The sequence below is a fragment of the Acanthochromis polyacanthus genome, chromosome 18 (assembly GCF_021347895.1).
Source record: "Acanthochromis polyacanthus isolate Apoly-LR-REF ecotype Palm Island chromosome 18, KAUST_Apoly_ChrSc, whole genome shotgun sequence".
Classification (NCBI taxonomy): Eukaryota; Metazoa; Chordata; class Actinopteri; family Pomacentridae; genus Acanthochromis; species Acanthochromis polyacanthus.
The window spans coordinates 7187381-7200533 of NC_067130.1; the positions used below are offsets into that span (position 1 = coordinate 7187381).

Genomic DNA, 13153 nt, shown 5'->3' on the forward strand with positions numbered 1-13153 from the left:
TGCATAGAGCCACTGAAATGGAGATTTCTGGCTCAGAATGTGAGAAAAATAAATACATTGAGAAAGTGCCTTTAAAGTTATGTACCACATCCTCTCTATATAAAATCTGCAGATGCAAATGCCCAATTATGTAGTTCAGTTTGAATGTATTCTTTCCACTAGTCTGAATAAGCACGCTGTATGGAAGCAAAATTGGCCAAAATGTCAAAACTGACCAGTGCAAAGACCTTGGAGCATCCAGAACAGCCACATTTGAGGCTCAATGGTGGCAAACTGGTTCACATGGAGACAATATTTCTGCTACACAGTGCAGAAATATTACAAAGGGACCAGTAAAACTTAAAATCAATTCTAAAATAAACAGGATGCCAGCGGAGAGAATCCTGGATTGGGGTGACGCTAAAACTGCTAAAACCATAGAGGCTGATCTGGAAAAGAGTCAGTTTTCAATGTCATAAAGGAAGGAAAATGTAAGAAAATATAAGTTTGTGAATGATTATTTCGAAGTTTTGTTAGATGAGATATGATAAAAACTCTTTCTTGGCCTTTGAGTAAAGACAAGGAAAGTTTGCTAATTAAAATGAGGTGTGTGTTCAGGTGTAAGCTGCTGCAGACGTGTGATATAATAAGTCCATGCAGGTTGTAATATGTAACAGTGTTTGCAGCTTTTCCTCTTGCAGAATAATGGGAGAAAACTGTATGTGAAATCCCTCCATCAGCAGAACACATTGAACCTGCTGTGTATTATTGATCTAGAACCAATAGCAGAGCAGGTCTGGTGTTGGGGAGGAGCTGTGCTGGCTATGTTGACCTGATGATAGTATGGAAGTGATCATGAAAACAACATGCTGCTGCTCTGCAGTCTGAGTGTTGTGGTTTGAAAAAAAAGGACTGCCACTCCACAAACTCTCTGCGTGACTCATCACAAAGGTAAATAAATGCTTTGAACACTCTTTTCCTATTCATTGCGAGATTCTTCGTGCCGTAATATAAATTCTACAACTTGTCTGATTAAGATTTTCTGTCTCAAGCTATGTCAATATATAATTGTGAGACTTTTTGTATCATAGTTCACATTTTCGCTGTTTTCAGGCCTAAAATCAACATGGCCGCCTACAACCAAACACCACATGGCATTTTTACACAAAGATTCTTCTGAATATTATATATACATTTGAGTAAAATTGAAATTGTAAGTTATTTATAGAGATGTTGTAGTAAACCTGTTGACATGCCATAAATCCACACTTGACTCATACACTACTTTATGTTAAATAACTCAGAAAGTCTTGGAGTCTTCCAGTCTTTTCTTTAGGAGGAAATGACATCATGTGGAGCAGGTCATGTGATCTGGAATGAACACACTTCCTTCAGAGGTGTTTTTGTAATGAGGAACTTAGTTGAAAGTGATTTCTGGGACACAGATATAATTTATTTTCCATATAAAATTTGATATATTGCCAAAAAAGAAATATCTGTCATGATTATCTCAAATTAATAGAAAGAACGCAATTCGAACAATGTTTGAATGAGCTCATTTTATTATTGTTTAGGTAACTAGACGGTGGTTGTTATGAAATTGGGACGGTTATTTAGTTGACATTTTAATGATATCCATTCATTTTTCATTAATAAGTAATTGTTTCCATAATAAATAATTGTGGAATTTGTAAAGACATGATCATAATGAACATAAAAAACATTACATTTTTTACTTTTAACAAATATGTATGCAAGATATATCCCACGGACTTCAAAAATCCCTCAATTATATATTGATTCAGCTGCTTTTTTTTTTTTTTTTAAATGCATTGCAGTGATGTACATACAGCTTTTCATATTAGACCACTGGTGTCACAACCTGTTGAAATAAACACTGGTAATCAGAGCTGGAACAAAGGATAGTGAAAGAAAGAAAGGAACCTGCATTGCATAAACACCCGCGGCTGATCCCAGTGTTGACGGAGCATGTGGATCATTCCAGATGTCTGCTGTTTGTTCTGGTGATCATGTGACTATTGTTGTGCTGAAAATCCAAAGCACAGTTTGAGTGGCTGCCAAAAGGCTTTACAAACTCCCCTGTCTGGAATTAATGGATATAGCTTGCAAAAGTAAAATGAACAGGAGTTTGCCGTCCATTTTAGAATTGATTTTATGATTTTACTGATCACTTTAAAAGCTTGCCAAGGACTTGCTCCTGGCTGTATTTTAGACATGTTAAATGCATATGTCCCAGCCTTAGATCCTCAGGTGGGTCCCTCCTGATCGTTCTGAAGTTGAGGTTTAAATCCAAGGCTGACCAAGCCTTTTCCATCACGACCCCTCGACTTTGGAACAACTTGCCTGAGGAGATAAGGCTCGCCAAATCAGTAACTTCTTTTAAACCACTTCTTAAAACCCACTTTTATAGACTCACCTTCAAGCAAAGTTCTGTTTTGGCAAGGCAAGGCAAATTTATTTATATAGCACATTTCAACAACGAGGTGATTCAAAGTGCTTTTATCACTCTCTGCCTTTTTATTCCTTTTAAAATGTTCACCGCTTGTAGTCCCTCTTTCTAACCTCCTGATCTTAATTTATTTCTTTAATTTTCTCTTCAGTTTCTCTCTTAACCCCCTTGTGTGATGTTGTCCTTTTAACCACCTTTTAATCAGCTATCTATTCTGTACATTTTTGTAATTTTTTATGTTCTACCTGTCAAAGCACTTTGTGAATGTTCTTCTTAATCCTCCTGTGTTGTCCTCAATTACGAGCACCAAAAAATATTGCTTCCTTTTCTGAAAAAAAATCCAAAAGTCCAACAAAAAAAATCCTCAAGTGTCTGAAAAATTGCAAAACTTTCAGGAAGAAAATTCCAATAATTCCTTCAAAGTTTCCCTTAAAAGTTATATTTTAAAAAATCTCTCAAATGTGGCAAGAAAAGTCTTGCAAATATTTTTAAAAAATGAGTAAAAATCTTCCAAAAAAAATCCTAAAAATATCTAAAATGAATACATATATATCAGTAAAACTTCTAATAGTTTCTTTTAAGAACAATCACAAAAAAATCAACCAAAATCCAGCGCTGATTTTGGTTGATTTTTTTTTGTGATTGTTCTTAAATTTTTAACATTTTTTTTCCACTAAAAAATGTTCAGAAATTTCCCAGAAAAGTTGAAAATGTAAACATTAGAAGTTTCACTGTGAAAATTTATTTTTATTTTTTCCATATTTTCAAACTTTAAAAACGGGTCAGTTTGACCCGCAGGACGACACCAGGCTTAAAGGTTCTACAGAAATAAAATTTTACATTGAGTAGCAGAAATGACCGCTTTTCAGGTTCCTCTTTTGTGTTTTTGCAGCTCTCCAGTGATGCAGCAGAAGCTTCTCTCGCTGTGGGTTTGGGCGTTGCTGGTGGCGGCTCTGTGCCCCGGTGCTCAGTACGCCTACGGTAAGCGAGGAGGGGTCTTCAGGGGCCGGGGTAAAGGCGATGGCAACAAGGAGTCTCCCTCCCAGAGCAAAGGCCTCTCCAAGCATGGCCTGAAGTGGGCCGGAGCCGCAGCAGCCGGAATGCTGGGAGGCACCGGCACCGGCTACGGCCTGGGGTTCCTCGGAAAGCCGAAGCACGGATCTGGGAGTCATTACAGCCGCAAGACTGAGCAGGATCAACACATTTACTACCAGGAAAGCCAGAGATACCACAACCAGTCTCTGTGGAGATCCTTCGTTAATGGAGCTGCTCCTGCTCCCGCCGCTAACGTCTTTCTCACACTTGGATTTGTGATGTCTTTCCTTACCGCTGGCTGGATAAGAGGCATTTAACCCAGCATCTAATTAACGAGAAGCAACTGAATCAAATTAAAGTGCCTCTGAACAAGCGATCCATCCTGGTGTTTATTGATTAATACGAGATGATGAGTTTTGTTTCAGTATGATTGCAGGACTGGGGCTTCTGTTTAGGAGTCTGAGGTTGGGTTTTATGTTATTTTAGTGGATGATTCTTGTACAACTTTAGCTACTTTTAAGCCTATAAAAAGTAAATGAAGAAGAACATATATATTACATGACTTTAAATCTTAAATAAGATGCAGGTCATGATATTGTCATCATTTATTAGTTGTTCCATGAATAAAACATCATACAACTGTGAAAAATACAACAAAGTGAATTCAGTGAAGGTTTTGTATTGCCTGATAATTATTCCCAAACCCAAAAATATGACAGCATACTATTAAGATTAGTGGTTTTAGATACAACTATGAAATTATTTAGGATTTTTGTTTGGTAATTTAATCAATTCAGCTTTAATTTTCTGTCAATCAACTCATCTATGCAGCTAGTTTGGGTCTTGTTTTACTCAATGAACTACTTCAGACTGTTTTGTGCATAGCTGTTAGAGACAGAAAGCTCTAAATATGGTCTAAAGGTAGAAAAAAAATCTTGATTTAAAAAAAAAATCAGAGCAAATGTGCCTGAAAAGTGTTGTCTGCCATGAACTGCCATTAATGTAAAGTTGAAAAAAAGTGTTAGCTGCACTTTCATGTCACTAATTTAACATCCAAGAAGATCATACACAAGAATATGGGACAAGTGTACAGTTTACACAGAAAAGCCATTTTCAAATTATTTTATTTGACACATAGACATTCATGAGAAACCATATTAAAACCATGTTAGTCATATTATCTGATGAGTAACACAAAGTATTTACAGGGTGAGAGATTTGAGATTCACTCAGACATCTACACTGGCAATGTGAGCTCGACAACACAAGTACAGAATATCCAGTCCTGAAGGGAAGTAAGTGCACTTTACAGATATTCTACAGCTGGACAGGATGAGAAAATTAATCTGTAATGCTAAATCAAATTAAACCATGTTGCCAGAATCAATAAAAATGATCAGGAGAGGATGTGGAGTGGAGCACAAAAACTAATCAAATGGAGAGAATGAAGGAGAAATGTTAAAGATTGGCTGGATAGTAACAGTATACATGTGAAAGGATGCATACAAGGGTGCTTTTTTAGCTTGGAATCCCTTTAAAATGGCTTTATTGACAGCCTGCAAGCTGAATTTAAATTTCAAAATGCAGAATGCTTTACAGAACTTAGAGGGAAAGAAAAAACTAAAAATATATATATATTTTTAAAATAATCCCAGCTGGAATAGTAGAAGCAAATAAAGTATCCATTAATGTGACACAGCAGCCAAAAAAAAAAAAAAACCTGCTGAGAGTTCAGACTCTTAAATCAAGACTAGTGTTGTAATTACCAGAGACATGCACCATGACAGCCAGTTTAAGGAAAAACAAACCGAGGTATTTACAGACCCGACCATATCTGACTTTCTCATTGTTCTTTTGGCAGATGCAGATGATTATAAGAAGACGTGTACTAACTAGCTCGAGAAAAACTTGTGTCTCTGGAAACTGAGAGCGTGCCTGGAAACATGAGGGTCATTTAAGTACAAGAGTAAAGGACCACACTCAGTCCTTTCCACTGTAACTGGGCATTATTCAGCCTTTGTTTCCAGTGCCACTGCTAGTGTTGTCCAACTGATGACACATAAGACATTAAGGGGCGACTATGACTCAAAAACACGGAGAAAAAACAAGAGTTCGGATTTGAGAATTGAGCAGTAAAGTGGTGAATTGTCACGAACCTCATCTGCACAAACAACTGCACTGATTAAAAGCATCAGTCAGTATCTTCAACTACCTATTGTTCTCAACAGCTGCTGGCAAGACAGCAACACCACTAATGGCAGCATTTGCTGCTCTTCTAAGGACCAACATTGACAGATGTCTCCCTTCTGTCAGGGGATATTACATGCAGTCCAGGATTTCACACAGAGCTGTGAATAATGTGCAAGAACCATATATCTGAGAAGAAGTAGAGCTATTCTTCATTAGTGTTTATTGTGGCGTATCGAAGGAAAAAAACTCAGTTCCATTGCCCAGTTCGGTTCAATAATGGCAAGGATTGGACACAAATAGAATCAGCAATCTCTTAAAAGGTGGAAGATTTAGGATAAAGGTTTCCTCGACTGATTACAACTCAGACATAATGTGTATACAAAAGTCAATGGAATGTACAAATGACTCTCATGTGTTAGTGAAGATCTTTCTGTATCATAGAGAGCACAAGTACCTAATACAATACCAGTTATTTAGTCTGAACATGGACAAATTTACATGGTTAAGAACATCTTGGTTTTATACGGCTCAACTAATCATATATTTAGAAGAAGCATAAAACAGGAATGTCACCAAATTCTCCCAAATGTAAAACTGACTGTAAATACTAAACATTCATATAATCTGGAGGACAAAAACATCAGTACAGAAATACATCAACAGGTGCCAGTAAACAAACTTTTATAGCTGCTTGGAAATTATTATCTCTTGTACAAATAAAGAAGCTAATTTGAGCTGACTTTCCAATTATTTCAATCTGGAATTCAATGATTTCTAAAGTCATGACTTTGGAAAACCTTGGATACTAAATATATCTATAGAAGCACTCATGTTTTTCTACAGGAATGGAGGAACCCTTTAGAATCTCAAGCAGTCAAATGCTGAAAAAACTGAATCTATGTACTGAGAAAAAGATTTTTAGTTCATTTTGTTTCCTCTATGAACCAGCCTCTTAGAATGTTGCCCTTTCAATTTTTAAAAAAAAATAACAATAAAAAGATATTTAAAACCTTTGGAAAAATCAAGGAAGTGTGACTTAAGACTCTTTTATCATCATCCTGCAATATGCAAACCATATTATGGGCAACTGTTTACATCAAATTGTGCCCAGTGTCCTCAATGAGCACTAAGTGAACTTGTCTTGGCCATTACAAAACAATTCAGAGCCAGACATTAAAGCCATTCATTCTCTACAGATGGCTCCTCATAATATAACAGATCCATTATAACATTGGGAAAGGGCTGGCAAGCAGCACTGTGGACTAAACTTCCCTGTGAGTGGTCCTTTTCAAAGAACGGCTAATTATCTCCAGTTTTGTATCCTAAATGACATCATCGTCATCATCATTACCCTGAATCTGTTTTCTATGTGCTCAGTGCTCGATCATCTGGAATTAAAAAGTGCAAATTAACAGGAGTGCAAAATTAGTTTAAGATAAAAATAGTTAGAAGAACAACAAAAACTGATGGTCCAGTTGTGACATTTTAAACAGACTCCTTTAGTTAGTACCACCGTGTCTACATGCCAACGTTTTCTTACCTTTTGCTAATTTTCTGCAGACTGAAAGTATACAGCTATAGTTTGCCTTACAGAGATAATATACATTAGCAGACTGTGGACGTGCAGCTATAATGGAGACAATAAAAAGCCATTTGGGGTGTGGTAAATGGAGGCCTGTTTTCTTCCTCACTGCAGCAGGAGCATGCTGGACAACAGCATGAGGAAGGAAGTGAATAACTGAATCACTCCGTAGCTCAGAGGGCTGCTGTTTCTTGGATCCATTTGTTGCTCAGCTGTTCGTTCCTGCAGATATTTCTCAGAGCGGACCATGTACTCCTCAACGCAGCGGCGGGACTTCACTTGGTCAATCAGGGCTGGGTATCCGATCTCCTCTATGCTCACAGTGTCATCATCCCCCTCATTGGCTCCGCTCTTGGGAGTGGAAGAGCTGCTGCCCTTATCTTTCAGAAGGTCCGTCCTGTTCATGCACTCAGCCATGAAGTCTTCATAGGTCTGTGCCCGTGGGGGAGGCTTGTAGACGTAATCACGGCCATAGTCCTTCTGATCCGTCGACTGGGTGCCATAGCGACGGTACATGTAGTTGTTGTAGTAGTACTCTTCTTCAGGGTTGCGGAAATTGAAGTGCGGTCGAGGGAAGCGCCCCAGTCCGTATCCAACCGCCATTCCAGCCAACGCGCCAACACCTGCTGCCATCATGGCTTTTTTGGCAAACCCTGTGGACTTGGGCTGGTATCCCATTTGCTGCACAGAGTGAGAGAAAGGAGACCCTCCCATCCCATAACCACCATATCCATAGCCTCCTCCGCCAAAGCGGGGACTGAGGATCTTATTGCCTGGGTTCCAGTTGGGGTAGCCACCAACTGCTCCACCGGGGTAACCACCAGGGTAACCACCGGGGTAACCACCGGGGTAACCACCTGGATTCCCTCCAGGTACACCCCAACCCTGTCCTGTGTTTCCTGTTCTGACTGGGTAACCACCTGCTCCTGGATACTGGTTCGGGTAGCCGCCTGGACTCCTTGCTGGGTAGCCACCCGCTGGATATTGGTTAGGATAACCTCCTGCAGCGGGGTACTGGTTGGGATAACCTCCACCTCTGGCGGGGTTCTGGTTGGGGTAGCCACCTGCTGGATAGCCTCCAGCAGGTGGATTTTGATTTGGATAATTCCCTCTCCCAGGATATTGATTAGGATACCCCCAGCAGCTGGGTTCTGGTTTGGATACCCTCCAGCAGCTGGGTTCTGGTTTGGATACCCTCCGGGATTGGCTCTACCAGGATACTGGTTTGGGTTACTACCGGCTCCTGGGTAATTTGGTTGGTTCTGTCGGGGATATCCTCCTTGATTAGTGCCTGTTCCCGGGTAGGGGTAACTTCCACCAGCCGGATATGGATTGGGGTTTCGATTGGGGCTCTGCGGCTGTCGGGGGTAGTTTCCCGGCTGGGAGCTGGACGGCTTTGACTGTGTTCCTCTGTTGCTGGAGGTTTTCCTGCCGCCACCGAAACTACCACCTTTTTAGCCCACGTTACCTCAGTGTTCAGGAGACATGTTATAAGAAGGGACACAAGCAGCAACTCACACAACCTCCCCATCATGGCCCTAAAGAGAAAAGTGTGTCAAGATAATGATTTACAATTACATAAACACATATTGCTTTCCTCTTTCTTTTTTCCAGTGTGTTCTAACAGGATGGCCTAGTGTTACCTTTACACTTAACAATGCCTCAATGATCTGAGCATGCATTTATGATTTATGCTGCAACAAAAGTCCTATCCAACGGCCTTGTCCTAGATAAATTTAAAAGATGTCCTCTCTATATTATCTCCCCATTCGGCAAAACAACACCCGCTGTGAACCTGTTATCACTGCATCATTATGATCCGCTTATATAAACACAGCAAATACAGCCTGAAAATAACACATGTGGCCTTGTTTTCTCATCACCATCGCTAAATATGAACAAATTGGCGGCTGATTCTTACCAGTAATGGATGGCTTGTCTGAGCGCTTGGACGGTAAATCGGTTTAAATGCGTTTGTTGTCCTCCCTCTCTCTCTCTATCTCTCTCTCTCTCCGCTCCGCAGTAACGGGCTCTGGCTCGGGATGGATTCGTTGGGAAAATGGTGCGCTCGATTTGATTCACTGGAAGTACCTTTGTGGGATACAGCGGGGAGGGACCTCTTTGCTTTGACATGTCATGCTCACAATCTAAAAAGAAAAGTGTTATATGTTTTTAGAAATGTTACGCTTATTATTAAAATATAAATTTTGTAGCCTATCACCACGAACAACAACAGCTAACTTATCCCCGCTCATGTCTTGCCCTCATAGCATCTCCGTGATGCAGCGTTTCATACGTAACTTTAATACGGAGCAAAAACATTTTATTTTCTCTAACAACTGGCACATTTTTAGGGTAATATCACATCATTCTTGGGGATTAATTTGGTCTGGTGTTGCTATGTGGAGGCTGTCTGGTGTGAACGGTTGCTCGATCCGACGACGTCCGTTACGTCCCCGTATATAAAACAAGTGCACATCTAAGGCCTCCATATTGTTCTTCTTGAATTTAATGGTGGTTTAAAATCAACGTTGCTGCATTACTGCCACCAACTGAACAGGAGCAGCTTTTGTCCCACTTTTTTTAATTCATCTAATCAAAAAATTTAAGTTAACAACTTCAAATTGATGTCAGATTAAAATGTAGATACTGATACAGATAAAAAGACAATAAATAGACCAGGAATTAATCAGGTCCCTGAAGACCGCCAGCATATTAAAGGTCAGACACATTCATGAAATGAGATGAATAATACAATTAACAGGCTGAAGTTAAATCAAGTTATCATAAAGTATGTTGGCCTGATGAAAATTATCATATACTTCTCCAAATTATTTCAAATTATGATATTAACATTAGGATTTTCCAGTTTCTGTTGTGACATTGCCATCAAAAATAAAATTAACCCACTGTGTGCTCATTTCCTCATATGCAAGGAGTGCATGAAGTGTGTTCATTCTTGCAGCCAACAGCAGAACATTTGGTGTGTTTTTTTCATGGCTGAAACATTTTAGAGCAAGCAGAAGCAGATCTTGAAAGTAAATAAACATGGTAAGGGTAGCTGCTCATTCTGATGGGCTCACTTTGGAAACAGTGGGTGGTGAGAGGGCAGGATTTTAAGTTTGGACTTGATGAATAATGGTTCATCCCATTCAAATCATCAGGGAAGGGCCCTCTTTTTAACCATCTCTGATTTATGTGAGGTTTTATATCATAAATTCTGGACATTTAAAATGGTATCTGTGACTTTTTTTTGGACAGATATAACAAATACTTTGAGATTTTATTTATTTTACTTACCTGTTGACCCACTTTCAGCACCTTTTTTTTTTTTTTTTTTGCAAATTTGAGGCTATATTTGAATCAGAATAGGTTCAGAAACAGTTTTTATTGACAGGATTTTTCCACATACAAAGAATTTGACTTGACTTGTTATAACAGTCTAACATGTAGATTTAAAAAGTGTTGCAGGTCAGTAGAAAGTAAGTGTTATGCAACAAATAGGAAGCAAGTCTAATCAAGGGATTATAAGTCATATAAACTAATAGAAATACTTCCAGTGTGCAGGTATGTGCAAATTAATCACTTTAATGCAATGTAAACAACTGGGAATGTGCGAAAGGACAACAATGCCCCTATTTAAGAGCTGTATATTAATGTAATGTTCAGAGGCAGTGCAACTAGTTGAAGAGGCCCACTACTGTTGGACAAAGGCTGTTCCTGTAGCATAAGGTTCTGGTTTTGATGGGGCTCAAACCGTTTGTGTTCAAGGTGTGAAGGGTGGGCCACAATCTTCCCAGCATGCTTTGGGTTCCTGGAGGAGTACAAGTCCTTGAAGGTCAGGAGATTACAACCAATCATCTCTTTGGCTGATGTGATGATAGGCTGCCGTCTGGTCTTGTCTTCGATGGTAACAGCGGCAGCACAGGACGTTGGTGGAGAAGGTGAAGATGGACTCAGTGATGGAGGTATAAAGGTGTAGCATCACTGTCAGAAAGTACATCCTCTGCTAAGCCTTCTTGATGAAGTGGTAGGTGATAATGGTGCCCAGAAAGCAGGAGGGCTCACTTGAAGTCACATAGGGTGATGAGTGTCGGTAAGGCTGGGTCCTTCTGCCTGCACCATCTGTTTCACCAGATGGTCAAACTCAGACTCCTCCACAACCAAGATGAGCCCAGTGATGGTGATGCCATCTGAGAACTTCAGGAGTTTGACAGACTGGTGACTGGAGGAGCAGCTGCTGGGAGCAAAGGTGAAAGGACGCATCCTTATGGTGAACCAGAGCTGATAGTCTAGATCAGTGGTTCTCAACCCTGTTCCTCAGGACCCCATGTCCTGCATGTTTTAGATGCTTCCCTGCTCCAACACACCTGATTCAAATGATCAGCTCGTCATCGCTTCTGCAGAGGCTTGATGACGAGCTGATCATTTGAATCAGGTGTGTTGGAGCAGGGAAGCGTCTAAAACATGCAGGACATGGGGTCCTGAGGAACAGGGTTGAGAACCACTGGTCTAGATGTAACAAATATTCTTCTCCAGCTTCACCTGCTGCCTCCTGTCAGACAGAAACTCAGTGACCTGCAGGTGGAGTCGTGGAACTGGGAAAGCTTGTACTGCAGAACAGTTGGAATGATTGTGTTAGAGCAGAAATCCACAAACAGGATCCTGGTGTAGGTTCCTGCAGAGTGCAGATAGTAGAGGATGCAGCTGAGAGTCATGTTGACAGCCTTGGGTCGGTGATGGATTTCTGGTGGGACAACACGTAGCACTAATATGGCTTCATCACTACAGAGGTTAGCACAAGGGGTCAGTAAACATTCAGGCCAGTGTGTTTTATTTTTCAGACAAAGGATTATATGATGGAGGTCTTGAAGCAGGCTGGCATGTCTCCAGTGAAGTGTTAAAAATCCCTGTGGACGCTGGAGACACTTCCAATGGCAAAATCTTAGGAACAATTAAAACTAAAAGCCTGAAGTTTTCACTCTATTTTCTCATCAAGTCGTTGATTCCGAATCATCAGTAATAGACAAAAAGATCAAATACGGTGATTATGGGTTAGAAAAAATAAAGACAAAAAAACCTGAAGACATCATGACAGGCCCCATATCAAAGCACTCATGAAAAAATATTTTACAGTGCAGAAGTAGAACTAGTAATATTTTTCTGAACCATATATAGTTGCATGTCACAATAATACAAAGCATGTAGAATCGTTTCTATTGTGAAACATTTAGTCAAAAAAATGCAAAAGGTTTTTTGTTTTTTTTGTGCACCCCAAGAAAAAGTCAGTAGTCTTACAGACCACTTTAGTTTAGCGCTTGCTGAAGTATTTAAGATCTAATCTTTGTATGTACAACATTATGTTCAACATTATGTTTTTTAAATTGTACTATATTCTTTTTTGCCAGTGCAAGGTTTATTTAATTTCAATATTTCTATATTTATTTGACTTATGTTGGGTATTTAGCTATATTTTTGATTTGTTAAATATTGTTATTTATCATTCGGCAGAGAAACTATGCTGCTTTGTGGACTTTGTTGCTATTCTAGATATTGGTGTTTATAATACAATGCAATAAAATACAATACAAGAACTTTATTTATCCCCAAAGGAAAATTTAATCATCCAATTCCTGATGGTATGAAAGATTTTCTAAATCTTTCTGTCCTGCAGCACAGTGATCGGAGCTGTCCACCACCGATGTAACGTTGCTCATTGAGGGAGATGTGAAATGAATGATCCATGTTTCTCAGAATGGCCTCCACCTTGCTCAGTGCACGTCTCTACACCTCATCCTCCAATGAATTAAATTTTATTCCGACCGCAGAGCCAGGATTTTTAACCAGTTTGTTCAGATGCCTTGTATCCTTGTGTTATGTACTTCCTCCCCAGCAGA

General features: G+C 39.6%; 1 protein-coding gene across 1 annotated transcript; it reads right to left on the reverse strand.

The window, feature by feature from the left end:
* Positions 1 to 4591: 4591 nt before the first annotated feature.
* LOC110957696 (calcium-binding protein P-like) lies at positions 4592 to 9323 on the reverse strand. Its single transcript, XM_022203871.2, is given in 4 exon segments — positions 4592 to 8389; positions 8392 to 8647; positions 8650 to 8794; positions 9178 to 9323. Coding segments are annotated over 3 exon segments (1425 nt in total). The 5' UTR covers positions 8791 to 8794; positions 9178 to 9323; the 3' UTR covers positions 4592 to 7361.
* Between the last annotated feature and the right edge of the window lie 3830 nt (positions 9324 to 13153).